At 39.9% G+C, this 24,489-nt stretch overlaps 1 protein-coding gene across 13 annotated transcripts in view; it reads right to left on the minus strand.

The window, feature by feature from the left end:
* ESRRG (estrogen related receptor gamma) overlaps nt 1-24,489 on the minus strand; it is a 633,554-nt gene that overhangs the window by 136,800 nt on the left and 472,265 nt on the right. For all 13 annotated transcript variants that reach the window (XM_040460922.1, XM_040460918.1, XM_040460923.1 and 10 more), the window contains one exon: nt 17,208-17,324. In XM_040460922.1, the coding sequence (XP_040316856.1) occupies nt 17,208-17,324 (117 nt within the window). The remainder of the gene's footprint in view (nt 1-17,207; nt 17,325-24,489) is intronic.

Raw genomic sequence — 24,489 nt, forward strand, 5'->3', positions numbered from 1 at the left:
AAAAAAAAAAAAAAAGAAATTTTTAAAGAACAAAATGGAATACATTGTAAGTAATTCAAACGCCTCCAGACTTTACAGTTCTCCCTAGAGAAAAAACTCAAACAATTTGAAGTCTTCACAAACTGCATCCAAATCCTTTTTCTAACTTCATTAAGCTCCAGTGCTTAAAAATCGTTCATAGCAAGTACTTTAATTAGAGACGAGCCTTTGCAGGAACAGCTCGACAGGCAGTGCATGCATCTTAGTAACTAGACTGGCCAGGGGGAGAGTCTCTTGCTCAACGGGGTGACTCAGTAAAAGGGCAAACTGGGGGACTGGGGGGTGGGCTGCCGAGAGAAATTCGAACATCATTCTGGCCTCATCAGTACTCCTCCAGTTTACCATTGTGTATACAGAGAAAGAAGAGAAAACATGTTCAAGAAAGCACGTTTTAAGAGACACAGAGAACTAAGTCACCTGCACTATGTATGGCGATTTTTCCTTTGTTTCACCTACTTTCTCTCTCCTCCCTCCTTTTTCCTCTTTGCCCCCTCTCTCTCTGGGCCAAACTATCCAACACCCATACTTTGGGCCCGATTCCATTGCCATGAGCACCGCGGTACAGGTACAAAACCAGAAGCATATGCACATACAGGTGCCATACAGAACTCCAAGATGCTGCCATTTATTTCATGTCCTAAAGTCAATCGGAGGGTGGAAGGAGGTGGGGAAAGGGGAAGGAGGGGAGAACAATTTCCTTGCAGGAATAATTTATGCTCTGTACTTCCCTGGCTGGAATAATGGCTTTGAAGTAGAACTTGAGCAAGACAGGTGAAGAATTCACAGGTTCCAGGTGGCTTGTCATTTTAACCCAAGTGGTTTAGAGATCTGAACTCACAAAACCAAAAATCCTAAGACAACACAATTTTTGTTAACAGTTCTAGGTGGAAGGGTTGCCTGGGTGGCTCAGTCGGTTAAGCATCCGTCTCTTGATTCTGGGCTCCAGGCTGACAGTGCGAGGCTTGCTCGGGATTCTCTCTTTCTGCCCCTTCCCCACTTGTGCACACGGTGTGCTTGCGTGCACGCTCTCTCTCTTCCTCTTTCAAAATAAGTAAACTTTAAAAATAAATAAAAATAAAAATAAAGTTCTAGGTGGAGATAAAAGCCCTTTCTTCATCAAAGACTCACACATTCTTTATCCTGAAAAGCCAGAACTGAATGAACACGTTAGCACGTACAAAAGTAACCGTGCATCCCACAAATTCGACTTTGGAAAAAGTTAGCAATGATCTGAATGAGAAGCGATTCCGTGAATTCAAGGTCATTTGTTTCTGGTCCGTGACAGACTTTCCTGCTGTCCCCCCACAATCCACGGAGGGGTCTCTGAATTCTGGCAGGTTCTGCTGACCCTGCCTGTCACCTTCGGATCTCCTGCACACAGGCAAGGGTCTGGGGCTGGAGTCACACAGAGCTTTATCGGGGACCTCTGACCCCAGGGAGCCATGGAGAGCAGCAGTGTGAAGACAACCCCGGCCTGCTGTGAACACAGCGCTTGGTCATTTTGGAGGGAAAAAAATTCTAGAAAGATGACACCTGAGAACAAGCAGAGCTGATCCATTTTTGGCTCAGCTAGGCAGTATCTTAAACACTTGGATAACGAAATAACAGGGAATATAATGCTAATAATAATAATAGCTAACATTCACCAAGGACTTACACTGGTCAGGCATTAGGCTGACCAGTAAATACATTATCATGTTTAATCCTCACAGCAAACTCTGCAGGATATTCATCAATATGATCATCACTATTTTACAGATGGAGAAATTGAGACCAGAGACATTAAGAAACACGTCAGGAATTGACCACAGCAACTGCAGGTTGCCTATTAGCAAATCCCATACCTTAAATATGGAGGACTTAACAATGCGCTGTGTAGAATGACGGGTTTACAATACAATTCCAAATGTATTATCTTTAATTTGCAAATATATCACACCCGTGTTTTTGTAAAATACTGTGCTACTTAATGGAACTTTGCAAGAAGAAACTAACAGTTTGTAATTTTTCCCTCCACTCTCCTCAGCTCTGCACTTCTTTAAAATATCCAGCGACAAAGAAAAATGTTAAGTGAAAATTTAAAAAAAAAGACTAAGATATAGGTGCCTTAGCACTTCATGTTAGACTTTTTATCAGTGATCTCTCTCACTCTGATGGAAAGGAGACAGTAGGGATGGCCTTGCAACTAACCCCTGCTTCGCCGGCCCATTAGCTGTTTTCCGATGTGCAAATGACTCTGGTCTCCCAGGACTGTTTAAGAGTTCAGCTGACTACAGCACTGTGTCCTTCTGGGCTTCCAGTTAAAATCAATGCATTAACTGAGGATGCTAGTTAGATTCTATAACTGAAGTTAAGAAAGGTGAGGAAGAAAAGAATTGGTAGCTCTCTAAGCTTGGGAACTTTCAAAGAGGCCAGTTCCCGAGTGGCATTAAAATAGAAGTATAATTACTTATAAAAGCTGGGGGACTTTGTTCTTTTCTACCTTTACAAAACTTCTGATAGATTTTCTTTGTTGGAGCACATAACCGAACACCTAAAAATGTGTGAGATAACCAGGGGATTCTCTCACATGTCTTAGGCACACAGCATTTGAATTGAATTTCTGTTCCTTCTACCTTGTCCCCATTAGTGAAGCTTTATTTTTCCACACTATTCCTCTCCAGATCCTAATTAATGACTTCTGGGGAGACCTACAGACATACATGGAATCGTTGAGAAATACATTTCTTCACAGACCACAAATTTGGACCTGTTGACTGCAGAGCATGAAATTTTCTGCTACAAACGGAAAATGAAATCCTCAGACAATGACCTGGGCTGCCTCTCGGGGACAGATGCTAGGCTCTTCCTCTAAATAGCCTAGGACAGTCTACACGGAACCGGGTGCTGTTCAGAAATGGGAGTGGCTCCGACATTATTCAAACCATTTCTAAAAAAAGGCAGAAATATTCTACAGAGAAACTTCAAGAAATAATAATGTGATCCGGCACAGAGCAGTATTGGCAGGAACTAGAAAATGTTCCAGTTTTGACACAGATGCCTTGTTTTAGACAATCTACAACAAAGGCACGATTCTGAAATTGTAGCAGCTCTGGAACCAAAACCGTTCCTTGAAATAAAGGGCTCCCTGCTCACAAAAGGAAGTAATAACAGACACCGGGAGCTTGCATGTGACCTCTTGACACTGGTAAGGTTAATGATGAGAACCAAAAATGTCATTAAGAATATCAGTACAGCATATGGGTTTCAGAGTCTGAGAAATCCAAACTGAATCCTGGCTGTACAATTCACTACTTGTCTGCTTTTATGCAAGTTATTTGCACAAGTTATTTAAGATCGGTCTTAGTTTTCCATTTATATTTACCAATTTATCAAATGTCTATTGGAAAGACAGATGAAAAACAATTTTCTTTCAACCAACCTTCCTTCCTTCCTGCCTGCCTTCCTTCAAGCTGCCTTCCTTCCTGCCTTCCTTCCTTCCTTTCTTCATCATATATCAATTGCTATATTGTCAGGGTATTCAATATAAATTCAATACAACCCAACTTCTGAAATATAATGCTGTCAAGGTCATGTACATATAAAGGAAAATGTGGAAGTAATTAATATATGATGATAGCTTACAAATTATTTCCATTATTTATGACAAAATTGTCATAATTTTGCACTCAAATTTTGTACTCAAATTTTAGTAATGTAACTGAAAGCCTAGTAAAGCAGGCTTAAAAAAAAAAAAAAAAGAGGGGCACCTGAGTGGCTCAGTCAATTAAGCATCCAACTTCGGCTCAAGTCATGATCTCACAGATGGGATGAGGAGTTCTAGCCCCGTGTCGGGTTCTCTGCTGACAGCTCAGAGGCTGGAGTCTGCTTCAGATTCTGTCTCTCTCTCTCTCTGCCCTCCCCCTGCTGGAGCTCTGTCTGTCTCTCAAAAATAAACATTTTAAAAACAAGAAAAAATATGTAGCTATGATTTATTGAGAACTATTATGTGGCTTATTATGCTAAGTGTTATGGAGGACTAAAATATAAACAATATAGTCCTTGTTCTCAAGTTGTTTATGCTTCCCTATGAGACATACTAGGTGACTAACATAATGTAAAAATGAATACTAACAATATTTTTTGAGTGTTTCTTGTTTGCACTGTGCCAAAAATACTACATCTATTACCTCATTTAAACCTCAATGGGGCACCTGGGTGGCTCAGTCAGTTAAGCATCCGACTTCAGCTCAGGTCACGATCTCACAGTTCATGATTTCGAGACCCTGCGTCAGGCTCTGTGCTGACAGCTCAGAGCCTGGAGCCTGTTTCGGATTCTGTGTCTCCCTCTCTCTGCCCCTCCTTTGCTCATGCTCTGTCTCTCTCTCTCAAAAAAATAAATAAATATTTAAAAAAAATTTAAACCTCAAAATAACCCTCTGATGCTGTTATAATTACAACCTCCATTTTACAGAAAAGGTTTAAAAAGGGTAAAGTAATTGGGGCACATGGGTGGTTCAGTCAGTTAGGCATCCAACTCTTAATTTCGGCTCAGGTCATGATCTCACAGTTTGTGAGTTCAAGCCCCACATCAGGCTCTGTGCTAACAGTGTGGAGCCTGTTTGGGATTCTCTGTCTCCCTCTCTCTCTGCCACCCCCACCCCCACTCATGCTCTTTTTCTCTCCAAATAAATCAACATTTTAAAAAAAGGGTGAAGTAACTACGTTTCTTGAGATAATACTGCTAGTAAGTAGTAAATTTTGGATTGAACCCAGATTCTCTGCTCTCTCTAATATGGTAGTCACCAGCCTTGGGGGACTAGTTAATTTAAGTAAAACTAACTAAAATTAAAAATTCAATTCTTCACTTGCATTAGAGACATTTCAAAGGCTCAGTCAATACTCACAGACTCCACCTGATCCAAGAGACCAAGCTTTTTACCTTTACATTCTATTTTCCTCTGTGGAAAATATGGTGTTAAAATGCTAAGTTGTAGGAAACAGGATGTAAATAGTGAAATTCAGAAAGGGGATAAATTATATAATTGTAAGTAATCAGATGTATGATGGATCATAAACTTCATGAGGGCAGAAACTCGTCTGTCGTGTTCATTTTGAATTCCTAGCACTTAATAAAAGAGTCGTATGGATCCATGTCTCAAAAAAACATTTCCTGAACAAGTGGACAAAAGATGGATGAATAAACTTTTGAAGATAGGCTTGACAATTGTGTATTGTTTGGATCTAGAAAGCAGCTGCTGGGGAAATAGCCTGACCCCAACGCTAGATGTTATAAAGAACAGAGTGTATTTCTCACATAGCAGAGAGAAATATTTACACATTTTAGACCATAAAGCAAGAATCCACTCCCTTCCAAATATTTCCAAATTATGCATGAATTGATAATAACCTAAGACTGGCTAAGGTCAGAGTAATTGCCATTTAATTGGCTTCAAGTATACTAATGATTATGATAATGTTGATACTAAAAAGACTTAATAGATCTGGAGAAAAATGTCTGGGAGAGCAGAGAGGTAAATCCATGGGAGGTGGGGATCAGAAGGGGATAATTATGGTGGTCATCAGCGTGGGAATCACCAAATAGCAACTCACTACAATTGTGAAGACACTTTGCTTTTAGAAGAAATTTTGGAATTAAAAAAAAAAAATTAACAGTAGGGTAAGAGGAGGAAGTTGTGTGGCCCAAAAAGTTATGTGTGAGGGAGAAGTTTAGTTGGGTTAAATTAATTGGACTGTCCAGGGAGAAGCCACTAAACAGGGGCTCAGGTGGCCTCAAAGAAAACACTCAAACAGCTAAGAAGGAAAAGGGAGGTGGGGGGCAAAATGGACTTGACTTCCTATGGGGGTAACATGCTGGCTGGAGCTGCCACACAGAACCAAAAATTGGTGCAAATCTAAGGAAAAATGTATGCTAAGTTAAACCAGAATGATCTCATTCCTACATGTTGTACTCCTTAAGTTCTCCACATCCCCAATGTATCTAAAATCTCTAGTAAAATAGTCTAAGCATCTTAAGATTAGGCACCCTATGTAGAAAAGACTTGAGGGGCACCGGGCTGTTCAGTCGGTTAAGCATCCGACTTCGGCTCATGTCATGATCTCACAGTTCGTGGGTTCGAGCCCTGCATCAGGTTCTGTACTGGCAGCTCAGAGCCTGGAGACTGCTTTGGATTCTGTGTCTCCCTCTCTTTCCCTGCCCTCCCCCACCCTGCCTCGCTTGTGCTATGTCTCTCAGAAACAAACATTAAAGTAAATAAAAAAAAAAAAAAACTTGAGGGACACCTGGGTGGCTCAGTCGATCAGGCTTGATTTTGGCTCAGGTCATGAGCTCACAGTGTGTGGGATCGAGCCCCACGCTGGGCTCTGTGCTGGTGGCACGGAGCCTGCTTGGGATTTTTTTCTCCCCCCTCTCTCTGCTCCTACCCCACTCATGCTCTCCCTCTCTCTCAAAATAAATAAATAAATTTTAAAAAAGAAAATAAAAGACTTGATAGCTAAACATGTAATCATTGAGAAAAAGTAGGGAAGCGATTATGATCCTAGATACACATGATCTTGGGAGAAATAGGTTAATCAAAGGGCAATTGCTAAGAAACCCTCCCTCTGGGTTTTGTCCTAGGTCTCATCTTATCACAACAGTTATCTATAAAAGAAGCAGCTGCTACAATTGGGGCTTTAAAATAGCAGAAATCCTAACACTCCTTTTAAAGGTCTCTATAATGCTTCCTACTTCCCAAATCAGTTCCATGTTAATCTCCTTTAATGGCACGATTCCTATCCAGGTCAACGTCAAAAAGCTGAAGTCATGTAAAAATAAATTTATGATATAGATAATCAGCTGAAATACATTGCACCTGAGGACCGTCTACCGGGGTGAGGCTGAATGGGAGTGGCAGGTCCCTGATATTTGTTCTAGTAGCCATAAAGCCACACTGGCTCTCAAATAGCACAATCTGCCATTCACTTAAGTCTGGTTTGCCAGGAAGCCCAAGGATGGACTCCCCACCAGTACCATCAGGCTCAGGGAATTTGGCTAGCGCCAGGCACCTCAGACTTCTGCCAGCTAATTGGCTTTGGGGAAGCCGCTGACCTACTCTCCACTGAGTGGCTTTTGTGAACCTGGAACCCAGCCTGCCTCTCATCATTGATCAACCTTGGCCAAGCCAGCTGGCTTGTTCCTTTGCAGACAGCTTGCCTTAGGGAAGCTGGTTGGTGGCTCTACAACCTACTAAGGGAGAGGGAGGCAGAACTACAGAACAATCTCTCAAGAAAGGACCAGAGCTCACTTTCATTTGAGGGAGACATAGGAATGAACAAAACCACGTAGGATGACTGATAATAGAGACGGGGTTGCACTCTGAAGAGCCTCAACTAGACGGCAGAAAGGTAACTAACCAGTCAGGAATGGTGCCCAAATGAAACGGCCTTTGTCAAATGTAGACCAGAATTCCTTTATGTTAAATTTAAGCACAGTGTCATGAACATCAATGCCATATACACACACTGGTAGAAAGAAATAGGGATCTGTTGTTCGGAGGCCAGTGGGAAGAAATTCCACATCAAAGTGTTATCTGATGGGGGCCTCCCCTCCCCCTTCTATCACTGCTCATGGTGCCATCACTGTACTTTCAGTATATGAGTAAATGTGGAAACAGGTTGCCCCCCCCCAACCCCAGGTGAAATCCACTGGGAATTTTTTACAACCTAAAAGGAATAAAAATGGGTAGCATATTAGACAAATGCTGGATTCCTATATCAACCTCACAAACAGAAATGACAAATGTGGACAGTCAAATAAATGATTCACTTTTAATAGTATTCCAGTTAACGCAGGAGGAAATGAGCTAAAAGAACCTTCTCTTAGCCATTTCAATCTTTCTGTCCTTTCTAACACAAATGCAGGAAGGATAGATTTATTCCGTTCAAAGGATTCTTGATGCTATGTTTGGTAAGTCCACAAGAGAGAATCTGTCTACTTCATTTCTAATGTAATTGTTGTTTTCAAAAATAAATAAATAAATAAATATTCCAGAGACCCAGACACGCACAGGGAGTATGTGGCAGCCTAAAACCCACATGGATTATATACAGAATCATGGACAAATCTTTAAAATGTTGGTACTTCAATTTTCCCCATGAATAAAACGAGTAAGATTGTAATACTCCAGTGGTCCACTATGGCCATATTCTCAAAACGACTGAGGCAGATGGTGCTCAAAGTCAATAAATCAAATTCACTTCTTTCTACAAAGGCAAAACTTACAAGGACTTTGGTTCTGAAGTTCTAAAAATTGGAGCCAGAAAGTAAACCTACGCCAAAATGTTCCTCTATGCTCCAACTTGGATTTATGTAAGATGTCATACACTGTTTGACAAAAGCACAGACCCCTGAAACAGGTTCCCAGGGATTGAACAGCTTGAGTGTTGTTATGTTTATTCATACCGTTTATAACGTTTGGCAGGTTAATCCAAAGTTTATGGTGGGATCTCAAGAACCTCAGAGTGGGAAGTGACCATAAAAGATATTCTAGTCTAAACCCCACATGGTACTTGAACTTGTTCTCCACATCTCTCACAGTGATGGGAAACTTACTGCCTTCCAACACAGTTCATTCTGTTTCTGGACATTAAGTGAAGAACTCAAAGCAATGAAATAAGTCCTAATTTTTTTTTTTTTTTTTTAACGGTTGACTTAAGTAATCATTTAAGAGCTCAATATCTCCTAACACCCATAGACTCTGAAGAATCCCAAACTAAATATATATTTAAATATTCCTATGGTTCACAAAGACAAACTATATTAAACAAATACACAGCCCAGGCAGTAGAGTCAGAAGGCCTGCCATAAAATCCAGTCTCTTATCATGCAATGTGAGAACTCTGGCAAGTAACATTACCTCTCTCAGCTTTCATTCCTCTGCAAAATGGGGAAATACCCACCTCTGAGGGTCACTGTGAGGAACAGCAAAAAAAAAAAAAAAAAAAAATCCAACTAAAGCACATAGCACGTAGCCTAATGCATATTAAGCTCTCAAGAATTATGTTATTACTCTTACCTGCAAAAGCTTTGCTATTAATTTTGAGACAGACTGCTCAAGTTTCTTATCAACAAAGCATGACCAAAAAATCACCATCTGGCAATGCAGTATCTGTACATGAAATAACTTTTTGTGGCACTTAAATATATTCCCAAATGGCTTAATGTCAGGACAAAGCTCACAAAGAAGGTGCTCTTCGTTATTGCTTATATTATAACTTGGGAGTTTTGTTCAATACTCTGCATTAATGAGGGAGCTTCTTAGGATAATATTACAACAGAGAGTGCAAGAAATACCAGTGAGGTCAATGCAGTTCTATTAACTGTCATCTAACACAGAAATATTTTCCTTGAATACCATTAAAGCTTTCTCCTTTTCTTTGTTCTGCTTTTTGAAGGCAGTAGGAACCCAAATTTCCCTACCAATAATTTCTGTTTTCGACTTGGCAGCATAATGATATTAGACTTGAGGAAAAAAAAAAAATCACCTTGGCAATGTCTTCTTCAGAGGGTTTTTACAAAAGATATTTTGTTAGGATAAATTGCACTAAGCAGGTTCTTTAAGTAAGCAAAAACAAATCAGCTTGTTACTAAATGACCTGAGTAGCTTTCTATTTTTTAAAGAGAACCTACCTCGAAAACACTACACCCTTTAAATGAACATTTTATTAAAATGGAGGATATGAAACAGAAGGGTAATTAGACAAGTAAGTTGCTCTTTGCTATCCTGCTGATAGGGTAAACCCAGAAGACTCTCAGAGTTCCCACTGCCATATATAAATCAAGACACAAGCTGTGGTTGTGGCAAAACAGTTCTGGGATAATTTTTCTTTATATCCTGGGGGCTCAAGACAACTGACTGAAGAGATATAATGGCAACTAAATGAATACATGGCAACTAAATGAATACTATAATTTGTGTTCTCTTATATATGCATATGTGTACACACACCACACCTACACACCCATACCCACACACACAATGCCTTCTCTAAACTGAAAAGTGGAAATAGGAAGTATACCCGACAAATTATGATGAGATAGCTCAGAATTAATAGGGCCTCTGGAGAAAGAATCTTTGAATGGAGAAGAAGAGAAATTACTACCGTTTCTTCCACCCAAAGGCTTCCTAAACATTAGGTCAGCCCTATTAATTCGTGAGTCAGAGCAAAAGATGAGGGCCTTCCATTCTAGAGAGGCTGGTAATGATTTGTGAAGCCGATATTTCAGCAGGGTATAGATGACAGGACCCCCTTCAGATCCACCCAGGAATGAAAATAAAAGATACTTCTAGATCCTCCAATGGTTTGAAGTTAACTTCTTTCCCTGGGGACCTCGTATCCAGAGGCAGACACTAACTCAGCCTAACCAAAACACAGGGACCTAAGCATGTTGTTCCACATGGGGTCTTAAGCTGTGACATTGTGACCTCCACAGCTTGTGGTACACAATGCTTCTTCCAACTCACAATTAACCCAACACTCTAGCTGCTCAGGTATTCCGTAAAGATCTCTTCTGGACCGATCCCCACCACTATCTGCGTCTTCCTGGCCTCATCAAACCCCAAGTGAGAAGAGCTTGGTTTCCTGAGATCAGAATCCTAAGGAAAAGTCCCCTCTTCATGAATGTCACTTATACCTTAGGCACAAACCCCTTGTTGAACCCACAAACTCTGCCACTTCCTGGGAGTACCAGGACTCTTCCCCATCTCTCCTACCCCCGAGTGATATCTGGCACCAGTACCAGCCCACTGTGCCGAGAGTGTGGGCAATCAACCCGAGGCTGGAGCAGTAACACCCCATTTGGCCAAGACTGCAACAAAGCTTGATGGAGATACAGAGCCTGAAAGGTGATGTACCTGACTTTTCATCCCATTCCTACTCTACCTGCAATGGGCCATTGAGTAAGTCACTGAAACTCTCTGAGCCTTGGATTCCTCATCTGATTAATGAGAATCTCACACTCAGGGTCCTGCTGGGTGAGGCTTTAAGGTGATAATGGAACCTTAATATCCTGCGCCCTTTCCACACTGAACGGTGACTTATTCCAACACACCTATTCCCATCCTCTGCTTTGACTGTATCCTAAAGACACAGACTCACAATTCAGACACATCCTTTAAACTGCCTACCTGGACTCTTGATGTTTGTATTTTGTAGACTTTAAAAAGTAGAGGAAATATTAAGCACTTCTGCAATAGAAACTTTCTTTCAAAATGTCAAATCAAATAAGGAAAGCAAATGTGTCTATCCATAAAATATATAAGTATGTTATTAGTTTTAATGACTCATTTTTCCCCATGAGGAAGTATTTAGAAGTCATCTAAAATTATATAAACCTACTCTTCTCCTCTCCTGTTTATGTCAATATTTTTATGTTAAAAATGTACCAACCAAACTTCAAATAAATCTGACTGGTAGTAATATAGCAATCTGTGTGAAGATTTCAGATGCTCACAGAAATAAAACTCTACTGCACTTCAATATATTGACAAGAGATGGTAGGATTGTGAGAAAATATAGAGGGAAAGATTTTCAAACACAGGCAAAAATGCACAAACAAGACTTCAGATCCTAAGTATTGAAATATCTATTAATTGTTCCATGGTTCCTTCCCCTCATTCCTATCAACTGTGGCAAAAATAACATACTTCCTCTTTTTCAGAAAGATGAAAAGCATCCAAAGAATTATCCAGTTAAGACAAAATTTATAAAAGGGCACCACTTACTAGCCGATCTACAAATCATAGTTCCTATGGGTTGGTACTCACAGATATTGTCATCATCAGAATAATTACAAGTACCTTTGTGTCCTATACTGGTATCATGTTTCTATGCACATCGTATCATTTTCTTTTTCTCTTTTTTTAAGTAGGCTTCAGCCCCAGCGTGGAGCCCAATGGGGGGCTTGAACTCACCCCCGAGATCAAGACCTGAGCTGAGATCAAGAGTTGGGCCCTTAACCAATGGAGCCACTCAGGTGCTCCCATTATATCATTTTCTAAATACAACTAATATCAGAATAGAAGGGATGAGAAAGAATGCAGTCTAACTGCTCCCCTGGGCATATGGAAATAGACACAGAGCTGAATGGACTTCCCCAAAATCACCATGCTAGGTAGTGGAAAAATCACAATTAAAAGCTAAAGCGTGGTATTTTGCCAGACACGAGAGAGAAGTTCGGTTAATATTTATGGAGGTGTTCTAAAACTTATTTCTATCCTCTGAATTTTTTCCACGATGCTCTGTTATCAAAATTCCCTTAGTAAAATTTAATGTACCTATGAGTACATTAAAGGAATTCTTCTATTTCTTCATGCACATTTTAAAATATGGGTTATTTGTCCATTTTCTCTGATAGAGGAATGAGCCCTCCTTTCTTCATCTCAACCACTTTACCTATGTTGTTGGTGGTGAAAACTGCTTGGGTTGAAGTCCCTTTTTTTCCTTTTTATGCTGTTGTCTTGCTTTGCTTGACCTAAGGGTAAATATTAAAAACTAAATTTCCTTATGAAATTTTGGAACCAATTTTCACCTATTGTATGTCTATAAAAAGTCAGAAAGGACCCCTAAGATCATTGACATCGCCGAAAAATAACAAAATTTATATGAATTTGTATTAGTCCAGGAGGTCAGTATAATATATCCAGATTCTAGCTCATGGCGTCACCCCCCAACCACATACCCTGTGTCTAAATTAGCTCTCTTGGGTTTACAAAAACCTCATAAGCAAGGTAAGTTCTGTCTTCAGTCCCATGCTCACAAGTAAATAGGCTGCAGTAGGTCTTAGAGGTTGTGCAACTTGTTCAGGTCCAGGAGGTGGCAGAGCCAGGCAATGAATCTAGGTCCACCTGACCCTGAAGCTTGACCCTTACTGTTTCCAGCAACAAGAGCTAATATTGATTTCATCCTTATTCTGTATCATGTGGCATGCTGAGCACTTAACCTGCAGTTTCTTATTGGATATTCACGACATTTTATTCACAAATACTACTACTGCCATCATCTTACAGATGACGAAACGGAAGATTAGAGGGGCGCCTGGGGGGCTCAGCCAGTTAAGCGTCCTACTTCGGCTCGGGTCATGATCTCTCGGGTCGTGAGTTCGAGCCCCACATCGGGCTCTGTGCTGACAGCTCGGAGCCTGGAGCCTGCTTTGGATTCTGTGTCTCCCACGCTTTCTGCCCCTCCCCCACTCATGCTCTGTCTCGCTCTGTCTCAAAAATAAAAACATTTTAAGAAAATTTTAAAAAAAAAAAGAAATAGAAGATTAGAAAGGCTTAAGTATCTTTTTTTTTTTTTTTTTTTAAGGCAAAGTGAAATACACTCTTTTGGCATGAAATAGCTAAACTGGCCCTCCAGGCTTCTGTGATTCATCTATACTTTGTCATGCACGCTGGCCTGGCTGGGGAATATCACGCTGTGTAGGACTGTGGGTGCCTTGCTCTCGTGTGCAAGAGTCCAAGAAAAATACTTGAGTTGCCAAGGTGAAACCCATCATACCAATAAACAGCAAAAAGCCCTTTAATCCTTCGATCAGTGAATGTTATACCTAAATAAAATAATTATTGCTTTCATAAAATGTCTCTGTTGGCCACTGACAGAGAGTAAACTGAACCAGCGTGTCCTACAATAGCCTTTAAATAACCAAGGAGAGAGATCAAAATAAAAATAAATCTTGACCAGATTTATAGGTGCACTTTGATTAGTTCTTGTTTTTCTCCTTCAAATAAGCAATACCTGAAAAAAAATGAAAAGGGAATGTTGGGACCAGATATCTTGTAATAGATGGGTCTTCTCTGACATACAGTATGGTATAATGCTGACAAAGTAATGCTGGCCCATCATTCGTGAGGCTCACTAGCCAACTGGAGCCCAGAAAAGAAAAGGGGATTTTTCAGGATGTGGAATGGCACAGCCATTTGGATTTGAACAAACTTTCATTTTTTTAACTGTACTTCTTGAAGCGTGGGGTTTTGTTTTGTTCTTATGTTGTGACACTTTGTTATTTGCTCCACACAACAAATTCTTTGTTTCAGACAATAACAACTTTTTGACTCAAAAATTCTAACGTCAAAATCAAGTAGTTCATTCAGACATAATTCTGGTGCTGGCTAAGGAGAAGGCGGATCTTATAAGAATTTAATTGCGCACAACCGTGACGCAAGTGGGGTTGTTTACACTCTAAGCTGTCACTTCCCATTGCACCCTAAATCATTAGCAGAAATACCGGTGAATAAACCCGGGGATCATTGTGTTTAAGAGAGTGAAAGTTTCATTTTTCTCTAAACCACCTTTTTAATGAAAACTTCTTTATTTCCCTCAGGCAGCACTTTAGCTAAGATGTATTTGGCTGGTTGCATAAAAATACCCGGTAAAGGAAAGAAGGTTCCCATCAAAGCTGTTGAAATCTGATTTCATTTCAGATTCTAGAACTAATGTTGTTTTTTGTTTAAATAGATTTTGTCTGTCAATTTCCAGACCTGCTGTGCCATCAGCCTGTATGGACTGCTGTGGTCAACACGGGGGTTGTAGCAGCAAATTTTATTATGGACTGGTAATTGAATTGAACAGGTTTACATTTGAATAGATTTACTACATCATGATCTCTGACATACTGCACGGGACTGAAATCCCTCTCCATCCATAAAGATACATTTAAGACAGTATCATTCTCTCCAGGCTGAGGAGGCCAGTCTTGAGCCAAGGAGATGGCCAAACATAATTGTGCATTTATATGCAGGGTGTAATACAGTATTTCACTGCATTTTTAAGTACAAAAGAAGAGGAATATTCCATGTTTACTCATAGCCATCCTTTTGGGGGGAGGGGCTTAGAGAACTGGTATTTTCCCATCGAAGTGGGCATAAGGAAGTAAAGGAAAATAAATTATTATTTAAGTATATCAGCAACAGCAGCAATTCCCTTGAAAACAGACCCTCTAAAGGCTTGATAAGGGCAACTGAAGAGGTGTGAATTACAGATAAGCACTGTCCCATTTCTTTTCACCAACAATGTTTAATTAAACCCAGTTCACACTTCCTCGTCACTCTAACCACCCTTCAAAACTGCTCCTGCTTCAAAACCACAACGTGGGAAATTATTTAGAGGAAATTTTATTATTATTTTTTTTACTTCCTCCATAAACCTGGAAGCGCAAAGAGTTGAGTAAATCATGGTAGTAAAATGAAACCAGTCAAAAAATGCTACCAACCTGGAAATGGAGACATATCTCCATGTACTTTAGTTTTTGAAAATAAAAGCCACATCTAGGACACAGCAATTCAAAGCGCTAATTGATATATTATTTTTATAGCACTTTAAATACATGGATTTGCTCTTTGAAAATGATTCCTCAACTCCCGACTCTTAATTTACCCCTTTTGAATGAGCGGAAGTTTAGTGCGAGTCTCTACAGCTCAACTAAGCGGCAACATAAAGACGAAAAGTCGACCACCAATTACTCACCATTTACTGTGAAGTAGGTTTTGTTTGTCACTCTTTTACAGGATTTAAGGCAATTGCTAAGATAAAGCTTTCAACCTCAAAAGAAGTGAGCTATCACCATCATCCTAACTAAAAGGGAGATTCTTTGTCCTGTGTGTAGTGTCATTATGGTTGGGTTTTTATTTATGTTTTTCCTGGTCAAAACTGTCCCATTGGCATTTCCACTTAAGTTTTCTCTAGCAAGAGCAATCATACCTGACTTGCTCACTGTTGTACCACTGCAGTCTAGAATGATGCCTGGCACTCTGGAGAAACTTAATAAATATTTAGCAAGGGCATTATAAATATAAAATATACCAACTGTGAAAAATCCTAATAGTGCCAAAGGCTATATGGTGAAAAGGGAAAATACCCCTCTTCACTGGATTTACAGTGCCACACTGTCCCCAATCTTTATTTGTCCCTCCTTCTACTTCCCCATGTGCACCCTACCACAAAGCATATCTCCCTTCTACCATTCTTTCTCCTTTCTCTCTCTCCAGATATTTTCATATGAATTATTAAGATAAACTTTTTATAATTTGTATTTAATATAAATATATATTTGTATATAAAAATATATATATGGTGAATCCTACTACTAGGGGATTTGTGCTTTATTTTATTTTATTTTTTTACCTGACAACACATTTTGTGTCACCTTTTCATAAGGCTTTAATTATACAATTATACACCCTTTGTTTATAGCTTTCCCCGCCCCGGGCGCCCCCCCCCCAGAGGAAGAGGAGAGTCAAGATGAGAGGAAGAATTGGAGAGTCTTCTCTGTTCCTAGTCAAATGAGGGGTTAGTTCTTAGTGGTCTAGTAAAGGTCATAAGAACATAAGTCCAAAAGAGAAGACTGGAAAAAAAGAAAGAGTGTTTTACACCTAAAATTAATTTTTTTTAAAAAGTGGTGGGGCGCCTGGGTGGCTCAGTCGGTTAAGCGGCCAACTCCGGCTCAGGTCATGATCTCGCGGTCCGTGAGTTCGAGTCCCGGGTCAGGCTCTGTGCTGACTGCTAAGAGCCTGGAGCCTGTTTCAGATTCTGTGTCTCCCTCTCTCTCTGCCCCTCCCCCGTTCATGCTCTGTCTCTCTCTGTCTCAAAAATAAATAAACGTTAAAAAAAATTTTTTTTAAGTGGTAACAATATGAAACGATGGCTATGTTGATTGGCTTGACTCTGGCGATTATTTCACAGTACACATGCACATCAAAACATCAAGTCATACACTTTAAATATATAGTTTTTATTCGCCAACTATATCTCACTTAACGACGGAAGGAAAAATCTCTCTGCAAACTTAGAAAAGAGAAGAAACACAAAAAGACAACGACTAGCCTCTTGGTGTCCTTCGACCTTCACCTCCTGCAAATTGTAAAGGCAAAAAGAACCAGAACTACCAAGCATACCTGGTGGGCTTAGCTGCACACGTGATGTTTCCCACCTTGTCCCCTCCTGTCGATGTCAAGCCGTCAGCCAGGACTCGTCAGAAAACTCAGGCGTGAATGAGTATTCTGTCATCAGATTCAGGGTGCTTACTGTGACCCCCTCTTTTCGTGATTTCTGTAGCATTTCTGTAATTCCCTGCACACACCCCTTCCCCCATTCCCACCCTGAAGCGCGGGGCCTCTAACGACGTGCCTTACCTTCTTTCAGCATGCCCACTTTTAAACACTTCATGAAGCGGCAAGCCTGGCAGGATTTACGTCTGCGCTTTGTGATTTCACATTCATTCGTGGCGGGGCAGCTATATTCTATATTACCTAAAACACAGAGTTTGAAGGAAAGCGGTTAGATTTGCAAGACCCCCAAAAATGTGAGCATCCCAAAGGCAACGTCTACGCATTCATCCTGCCCCTCCCCTCAAAAAAAGTCACAGGAGATTCAGGAAGATGTCATAAATGCCACGAAGCTGTCTGCTCGGTAGCAACCACTTGAGATGCACTGAATAACCGGAAGATAAATGGTAAAGGATCTCAAAAGCTTAAGTTTAAGGTTAGCCTTTAAAACACTATGCTCAGTCTACCCGTGTAAAACATCAGTCTTTCAGAATCTTAGGATCGAAATGAATTTTCAAACTAGATTATTTCCGTAAAAGCACAAACGTCAAAATCATATTCTCGTATCATCAGTTCTGGATTTCCTTTGGTTACGAATGCTCCCATGCATCAGGCTTATCGTCTTTCTGACACTAAACAGCACAAACCCCACTGTGAAAAATTATCAGCAGGCTAACCTGGGGCCTTACAATAAGCTCCTAGAGGGCAGGGACCGAAATGACTTGGCTCTTACGAGGCCTCACAACATGGTTCTCTGCTTCATAAATGTTTATTGAAAAGGAGGAGGAAGAGGAGGAGGAAGAGGATGATGATGACCATCATCATCATCATCGTGTTTGTTACATTATCTGCATTAATGAATTCCAAACACTCAAGCTCCATGAAAGTGTCATAAATAAAAATAAACTGCTACGAAACTACACTGTTAATATCAGAGTTGACATTATTTGTGGTCGTACTTACACCCTGGAAGTGATAAATATGTAGCCAGAAGAAGATCCAAACTTTAACTTGAAATTTTTTCAATTAATGCCAATGACAGCATGTGGGATGTGCTCTGGGGCTGCCTACAGCTTTGCAAAGAAGCTGCCTTTAAAATAAAGCCTCTCTCCCGTATCAGCTCTGTCACACAGTGCTTGAAGGTCTTTCCTTGCTTCCTAACCCTTTCCCCTTGTGATTAAGTGCATTAGTATCTTAATGAAAATGCATTCTGTTTATTGCCCTCTTGGGAAGGGGGAGGTCATCACACCAAATGCATAAATTGTCATCAGAGACGGTCCGAGCATAATTGCAATTTTGCTGCTCCGTGTTTGCAATACTCAGGGTCCATCCAAGTCCCCTGAAACATGTGCAGATTCTAGTAATTAGCATAGAGTCTGCCTGGGACCACAGCATTGATGAAATATTTCAGAGTTAATCACACTTTGTAAACACTGATTTATATTGACTACCTTTCTCCAGACTGATGTCTCCTCATTAAATATCACATTAGTGGATTGCAGGATTGTACAAAGACTCAACTACTCAGCAACTGCTAATTCAACAGGAAGTAACACCTAACCACTTATAACTACTGAAAATTGGTTAAGTATGCATGACTAAAAAAATTTTTTAAAAAGCTGTGTACTATAACTGGAGATAAGCCTATCAAAACTGTTTGACTAAATTAGCATTCTAACTCAGGGCATTTATAGTAATAAAGGCAACTACTTTTTAACATAAGAGATTCAATAATAAGAGTAATATTAATCGCATCAACAAAGGCACACACCATCATCTTCAGAGATATTACTAATACCCAGGAAACTGAGGATAAGTCAAAGGAACCAGACTGGCTGGGTCATGGCTGAGAATAAAAGGATTTAGGATCTGAACTTTAGATGAACCATTTTTCACTGCTGTGCTCCTTTAACCATCACTGGAAATTTCTTTTGCATCCAGGGAGTATTGCTAGTAATTTCCTAGGGATTAATTAGTATTCTACTACCAGATTCTTCCACTCTACATACCTCTTCCTATACTTATTAAAAAGAAACTCTGTCTTTGCTTTCTTAGAAAGAGCTGAACAATAACTATTAGGGAGGAAAAATGGTTTCCAAACAGCATTTCTTGCCCTGTTTTTGCCTAAAGATTCAGTATCAAGTCCTGCCTTTGTTCACTTTCCAATATCAAAGCATGACCCACACTTGGAACTCAATGCTGGGAACTTCTACCAGGGTGACCCACCATTCCCCTCCCCGCCCCCACAAAAAAAAATCATCTTTCATTTCCAACCAGTTCCTCTTCATCTGTAAATTCTATCCTCATCCTCCACAATAACACACTTCTGACAGGAACCTAAGTCAGGCACGTGTGAGCTCACATGTGGACTGTGGGTGTGATCTCCTAACTGGGCATTTTGCCTCCATGCTCTCCCCCTGTAATCCATGCTGCATACCTCTTCCTAGGACTTCTTTGGGTACGTCGGTACCCTAATTAAAAAAAATCACTAGGGGCGCCTGGGTGGCTCAGTCGGTGGAGCATCCAACTTCAGCTCGGGTCAGGATCTCACAGTCTGTGAGTTCAAGCCCCGCGTCGGGCTCTGTGCTGACAGCTCAGAGCCCGGGGCCTGTTTCAGATTCTGTGTCTCCCTTTCTCTAACCCTCCCCCGTTCATGCTCTGTCTCTCTCTGTCCCAAAAATAAATAAACGTTGAAAAAAAAATTAAAAAAATAAAAAATAAAAAATTTTTAAAAATCACTAGATTTCTATGGCCTCTTGAATTAAATATAAAATATTAGATTAGCAAACAAAATCCCCACTCCAATAAAACTCCTGTCTACTTCTCCAGCAATATTACAATTATTACCTTATGTGAACTTTCTGATGCAGCCATTTCAATTTATTCTTTTCCTGTGTCCTTCAGACTTCCCTCTGAGAATGATCTATCTTTGCCCCTCTTTTCTTCTTAAAATTACTTCCAAGTCACAATGTTCAACTCAAATTCCATTCAAATCTTTCATGAAAACCTCTCAGACCATCATAGCAGAAAATGACTTCTTGGTTCTCATATCTTTTCACGTACTCTCATCACCTACAGACATGCCATATTTTCTCATACCTTTTTTGCATGCATATTACCCATTAGATGGTAAGATCCTGGAGGCAAGGACCATTTCTTACACAGCAGAAAAAATCTTCCACCAAAAAGTAGTAAATAAGTAAAATAATATGCTTAGAAAGCTTATATTTTCTTGATTCCTCAAGGTCATTGCTTTGAACACTAATTATGGTGCTGTAATGTAGTAATGCCCACAAGGTCAAGAGCTAGACATCTCATCAGGAGGCAATGTTAAGAACACTAAGAAAATCTGGGGCGCCTGGGTGGCTCAGTCGGTGGAGCGTCCGGCTTCGGCTCAGGTCATGATCTTGCGGTTTGTGAGTTTGAGCCCCGCGTCGGGCCCTGTGCTGACAGCTCAGAGCCTGGAGCTTGTTTCGGATTCTGTGTCTCCCTCTCTCTCTGTTCCTCCCCAGCTCTGTCTCTCTCTGTCTCTTTCTCTCAAAAATAAATAAACATTAAAAAAAAATTTTAAAGAACACTAGGAAAATCATTCCACGAACCAAAAAACAGTATTCAGAAACCTAGTTAATTTTTTAAAACCTTGAAAAGTGGCTTTGAGAAAAATGAAATGCAAGGCAAAACAGGAAGAGATCATTGAGGGGAAAACCAAAAATATACAAAGGCTGCTAGGGAACAAAGTGTGAAAAGAAAAAAAAGAACTGTAAGAGGCTTTAAAGGAAATAAAAGAGCATTTTGATATGAATAGAATAAGAATGAAAGGAAAATAAAACATGAAAATACAGACAGATGACGCTAAAAGGGTTAACTTTTATCTTGTCATAGTACTTACTGGACACATTGGAGAAAATATTTAGGAGTGATTCAACAAGAGTAGCTAAATCTGTGATTTATGACCCTTCTAAGGATGATTGTGTAAAGATTTTTAAATTTCTTCAAAAAACAGAAGGAAAATGATAAAATTACCACATGAGAATTTTATGTCATATATAAAGAAGTACTCTAGTTTCCTTTCTAACCATTACATTCCATAGTTCCTCGATGACAAAAAGAAATGTAAAGGAAGAGAAATTTTTAATAGTGCCTTAGGATGAACTTTGAGGGAGAAGATCTGTCTTATTCATTCTTGGATCCTTGATGCTCATCAATGAGCCTGCCATTTTGTATCATGTGATGGGCTGGAACAGAAAGAGGTAGTTCCTGCTCTTGAGAAGTCCACAGTCTTACAGAGGAGATAAGACTTGTAAGCAAATAACAGTACAATTTGGTGTAGGGGGCAATGGTTCTGGATTCAGTATTAGCATGCACGTGCAAACACACGCGCTCCCACAAATGCAGAGATCATGCCTAAGAAAGCCAACGAATTCTCAGCCTAGGAGTGAATGACCAAACTGTGCTGTAAAAAATGAATACCTAACTACGCTGTGGTAGAAGTATCTTCCCAAAGCTATAGGCAACAAAACATTTTTGTAAAAATTTCACTGTGAATGGATAGAAAATATGGTGGTCCTGAGTGTTTGCACAAATGATATATTTTCAGCTTAAGTGTACAGAAGTTATTTATGATGAATCAGGTATCCCTCAGCCAAATTTCAATAAATTAGTCTTGACATATATGAGTGATAACCTTGATTTCACTAAGTAACACCAGTTTATATCTTGAAAAACAAATCAACATTATTCTAAAGAACTTATGTGCTGGAGGGATACCTCTCTAATTTCAAAGCCCTCCCATTGAGTTTCAGTTTAGTCGTTGTTGGCTATGATCACCCACCCAACAAAGTCTTTGATCCGTGTTGGAGTCTACACAGATTCTGTCCTTGAAATACCTTCCCTGGTGCTTTTTCGATGCAATAATTTTTTTAAAGGCATTTTTATCCTAAAAATGTGCTGCCCCAAGCACCTGGGTAATAATGCTACATCTATTTTGGTAATGGCTCAAAGACATTACTCCCAGTAGACCACGTGACCTCTACGGGGCACTTGTTTTCCTTCGATTCGCGAAAAGTGGAAGGCAGGTAAAAATATTTCCAATAGCAACTGTGGGTACCTGGAATGTTAACACAGGACAGTCATTCGGGAGGAGGCAGAAGTTATCGTTCACAAGCTCGGATTCTCATTTCAGACACGGAGTTTTCTTGGATTATAGCTTGCTATTTTCTGGGACACATTTGTTAGATGGCACCGGGGACTGAATTGGGCACCGACTGAGGACACGACTGGAATTTTCCCAGTTTTGTCAATAGCTGGGGAAGTGAGCTCTGTTGCAGAGGGAACCAAATCAACACGGAAGCTTTGGGTTTTTAAACCAGGCTGACAAGAATGATAGAGCAATTTATAATATCTCCTGGCAGCTTTTCAGAAAGTCCTGGGCTCTGATTACTTATTTCAGAGTCTTTTGTACAATTAGTTTGTAGGCAATATAATTTTCTCACTTACTGCTTAATAGAATCTTGCAGCTAGCTGGCGGATAGAATAACAGGGTGTATGTAAAACTCCAGCCTGGAGTGCCAGTGGATAATTTGTATATTCCTTTCAGTCACTTAATGGACTTTTACAGTTTGGCAGTGAAAGGGCTGAATGATGTAAATTAGCATGGCATCTCAAAATAAAAATATATGTCAAATCCTTACTCCCAACCCACATCACTCAAACACAGTAATGATGCATTTGGCTTCATGCAGTTCCTAAGAGTTAGCCTCTTTTTCATACATACAGACATCATAATTGTAAAGCCACTTTGAAAGCATCTGTATATTTCCCCCAATTGTTTTAATTTTATTAACAGAACCAAATGGCTTGAGATGACCCACAGGGCGCTCCAAGTGGGGTTTATCCAATTGTTTTCCAGTATTAAGTAATTTTAAAATAATGGGATTTGCCTTAGTACACAATTACAGAGCATTAAAAACATGCAGCCAATAATCCATAGTATTTTTGTTTTAAATGACCAAAAACATTCAAAAATGAAGGAAAACCCTCTAGTGTATAATAGTAAAAGTTTTTCCATACAGCAATACACCTTTCCTTTCTCCCTTTTCTTTTCTTTCTTGTTTTTAAGGCTTCCTTTTTCCTATTTTCTGCCCCTTCCACCTGAAATTGAAATATTAGCTAAAAGTAGGATTATATAATATGGAATAATAATTTATTACATATCTGTACATCAATGTACACACTTTTTAAATTTTTTCAAAGAATCCCAAGTTAGACTTCAAAGTTGCCCAGAGACATTATACCTGTTCCCAAAGGATTGCTCTGAATACTTTTTGAAGCTCCCTTTAGAAATGTCACTAAAGTCACTTTACAAGCTATAAGTGGGGGGGGGGGGGGCGTCAAATTACATTTCATCCGTATTCACTCAAAACATCTGACTGCTTCCTTATCGCAAGACATGATGGCAAATGATATGTGCTCAGTATTAAATTTTAAATTTACCTTCAAATTTCAAAGATCACTAGATCACTGATGGTATTTTGAGAACCTGCCTCAAGTTCTAAAAGAGGATGCCCAAAGGTATTACAAGGAATGGCCATGTCAGATTCCCAAAGGGATGGCAGATCACCTGTGAAATGGAGGCTGTGGCCTACTGAGGCCGGAGGAGAGGGTGTCACATCCAGTTAACAGTCATGCCCAGCTCTTATCAAAGCAATTTCATATATAGGGTTATGCCAAAGCCCCACGTTCTTTGCCTTTTTGCTGCCCCTCTATCCTCTTAAAAAATGAGGTGGAAAATAAGCGGGCAGAGAAAAGGTCTTTTGATATTTGGCTCTTCAGATTCTATAGGATTAAATTCCAATAATCACAAACATAGTACACAAGAGCCATACTAGTATATTCAGGCACAGACTACTGCATTTTCACCTTGAAGCTCAGGCCTACCTCCCACTTGAGAAGAGATGACGGTTTGTTCTTAAGGGAAAAAAAAAAAAGATCAGAAGAAGCCCATAAGCAGGTAGGCTCATAAACCCTGAGCAACGTCGACTGACTATAGACACGCTCTGGTTTCATCTTCCGGCGAGCCATACTGGGTGGGCCACTGAACCCACAGTGGGTATCCACCACCTCTCTGTACGATACAGCCAACCACAAGATTGTATTGACCTGTTGAATTAAATAAAAAATAGATCCACAAGAAAACAGTTCTGTCAAATGGGGGGAAATTATTCAGCCTTGATTTTTTTCCCAGGTTAAACAAAACATAGCCTACCTCAGCTTCTACCAACTCCGTAAACATGGACATTCCTTTATAACATAAGTTTCACAATCAGTGACTAAACATGGGGCACTGGGCATGCTCATCTCAAAGCAAAGG

The sequence above is a fragment of the Herpailurus yagouaroundi genome, unplaced genomic scaffold (genome assembly GCF_014898765.1).
Source record: "Herpailurus yagouaroundi ecotype Mexico unplaced genomic scaffold, PumYag 253, whole genome shotgun sequence".
In the NCBI taxonomy this organism is placed as follows: domain Eukaryota; kingdom Metazoa; phylum Chordata; class Mammalia; order Carnivora; family Felidae; genus Herpailurus; species Herpailurus yagouaroundi.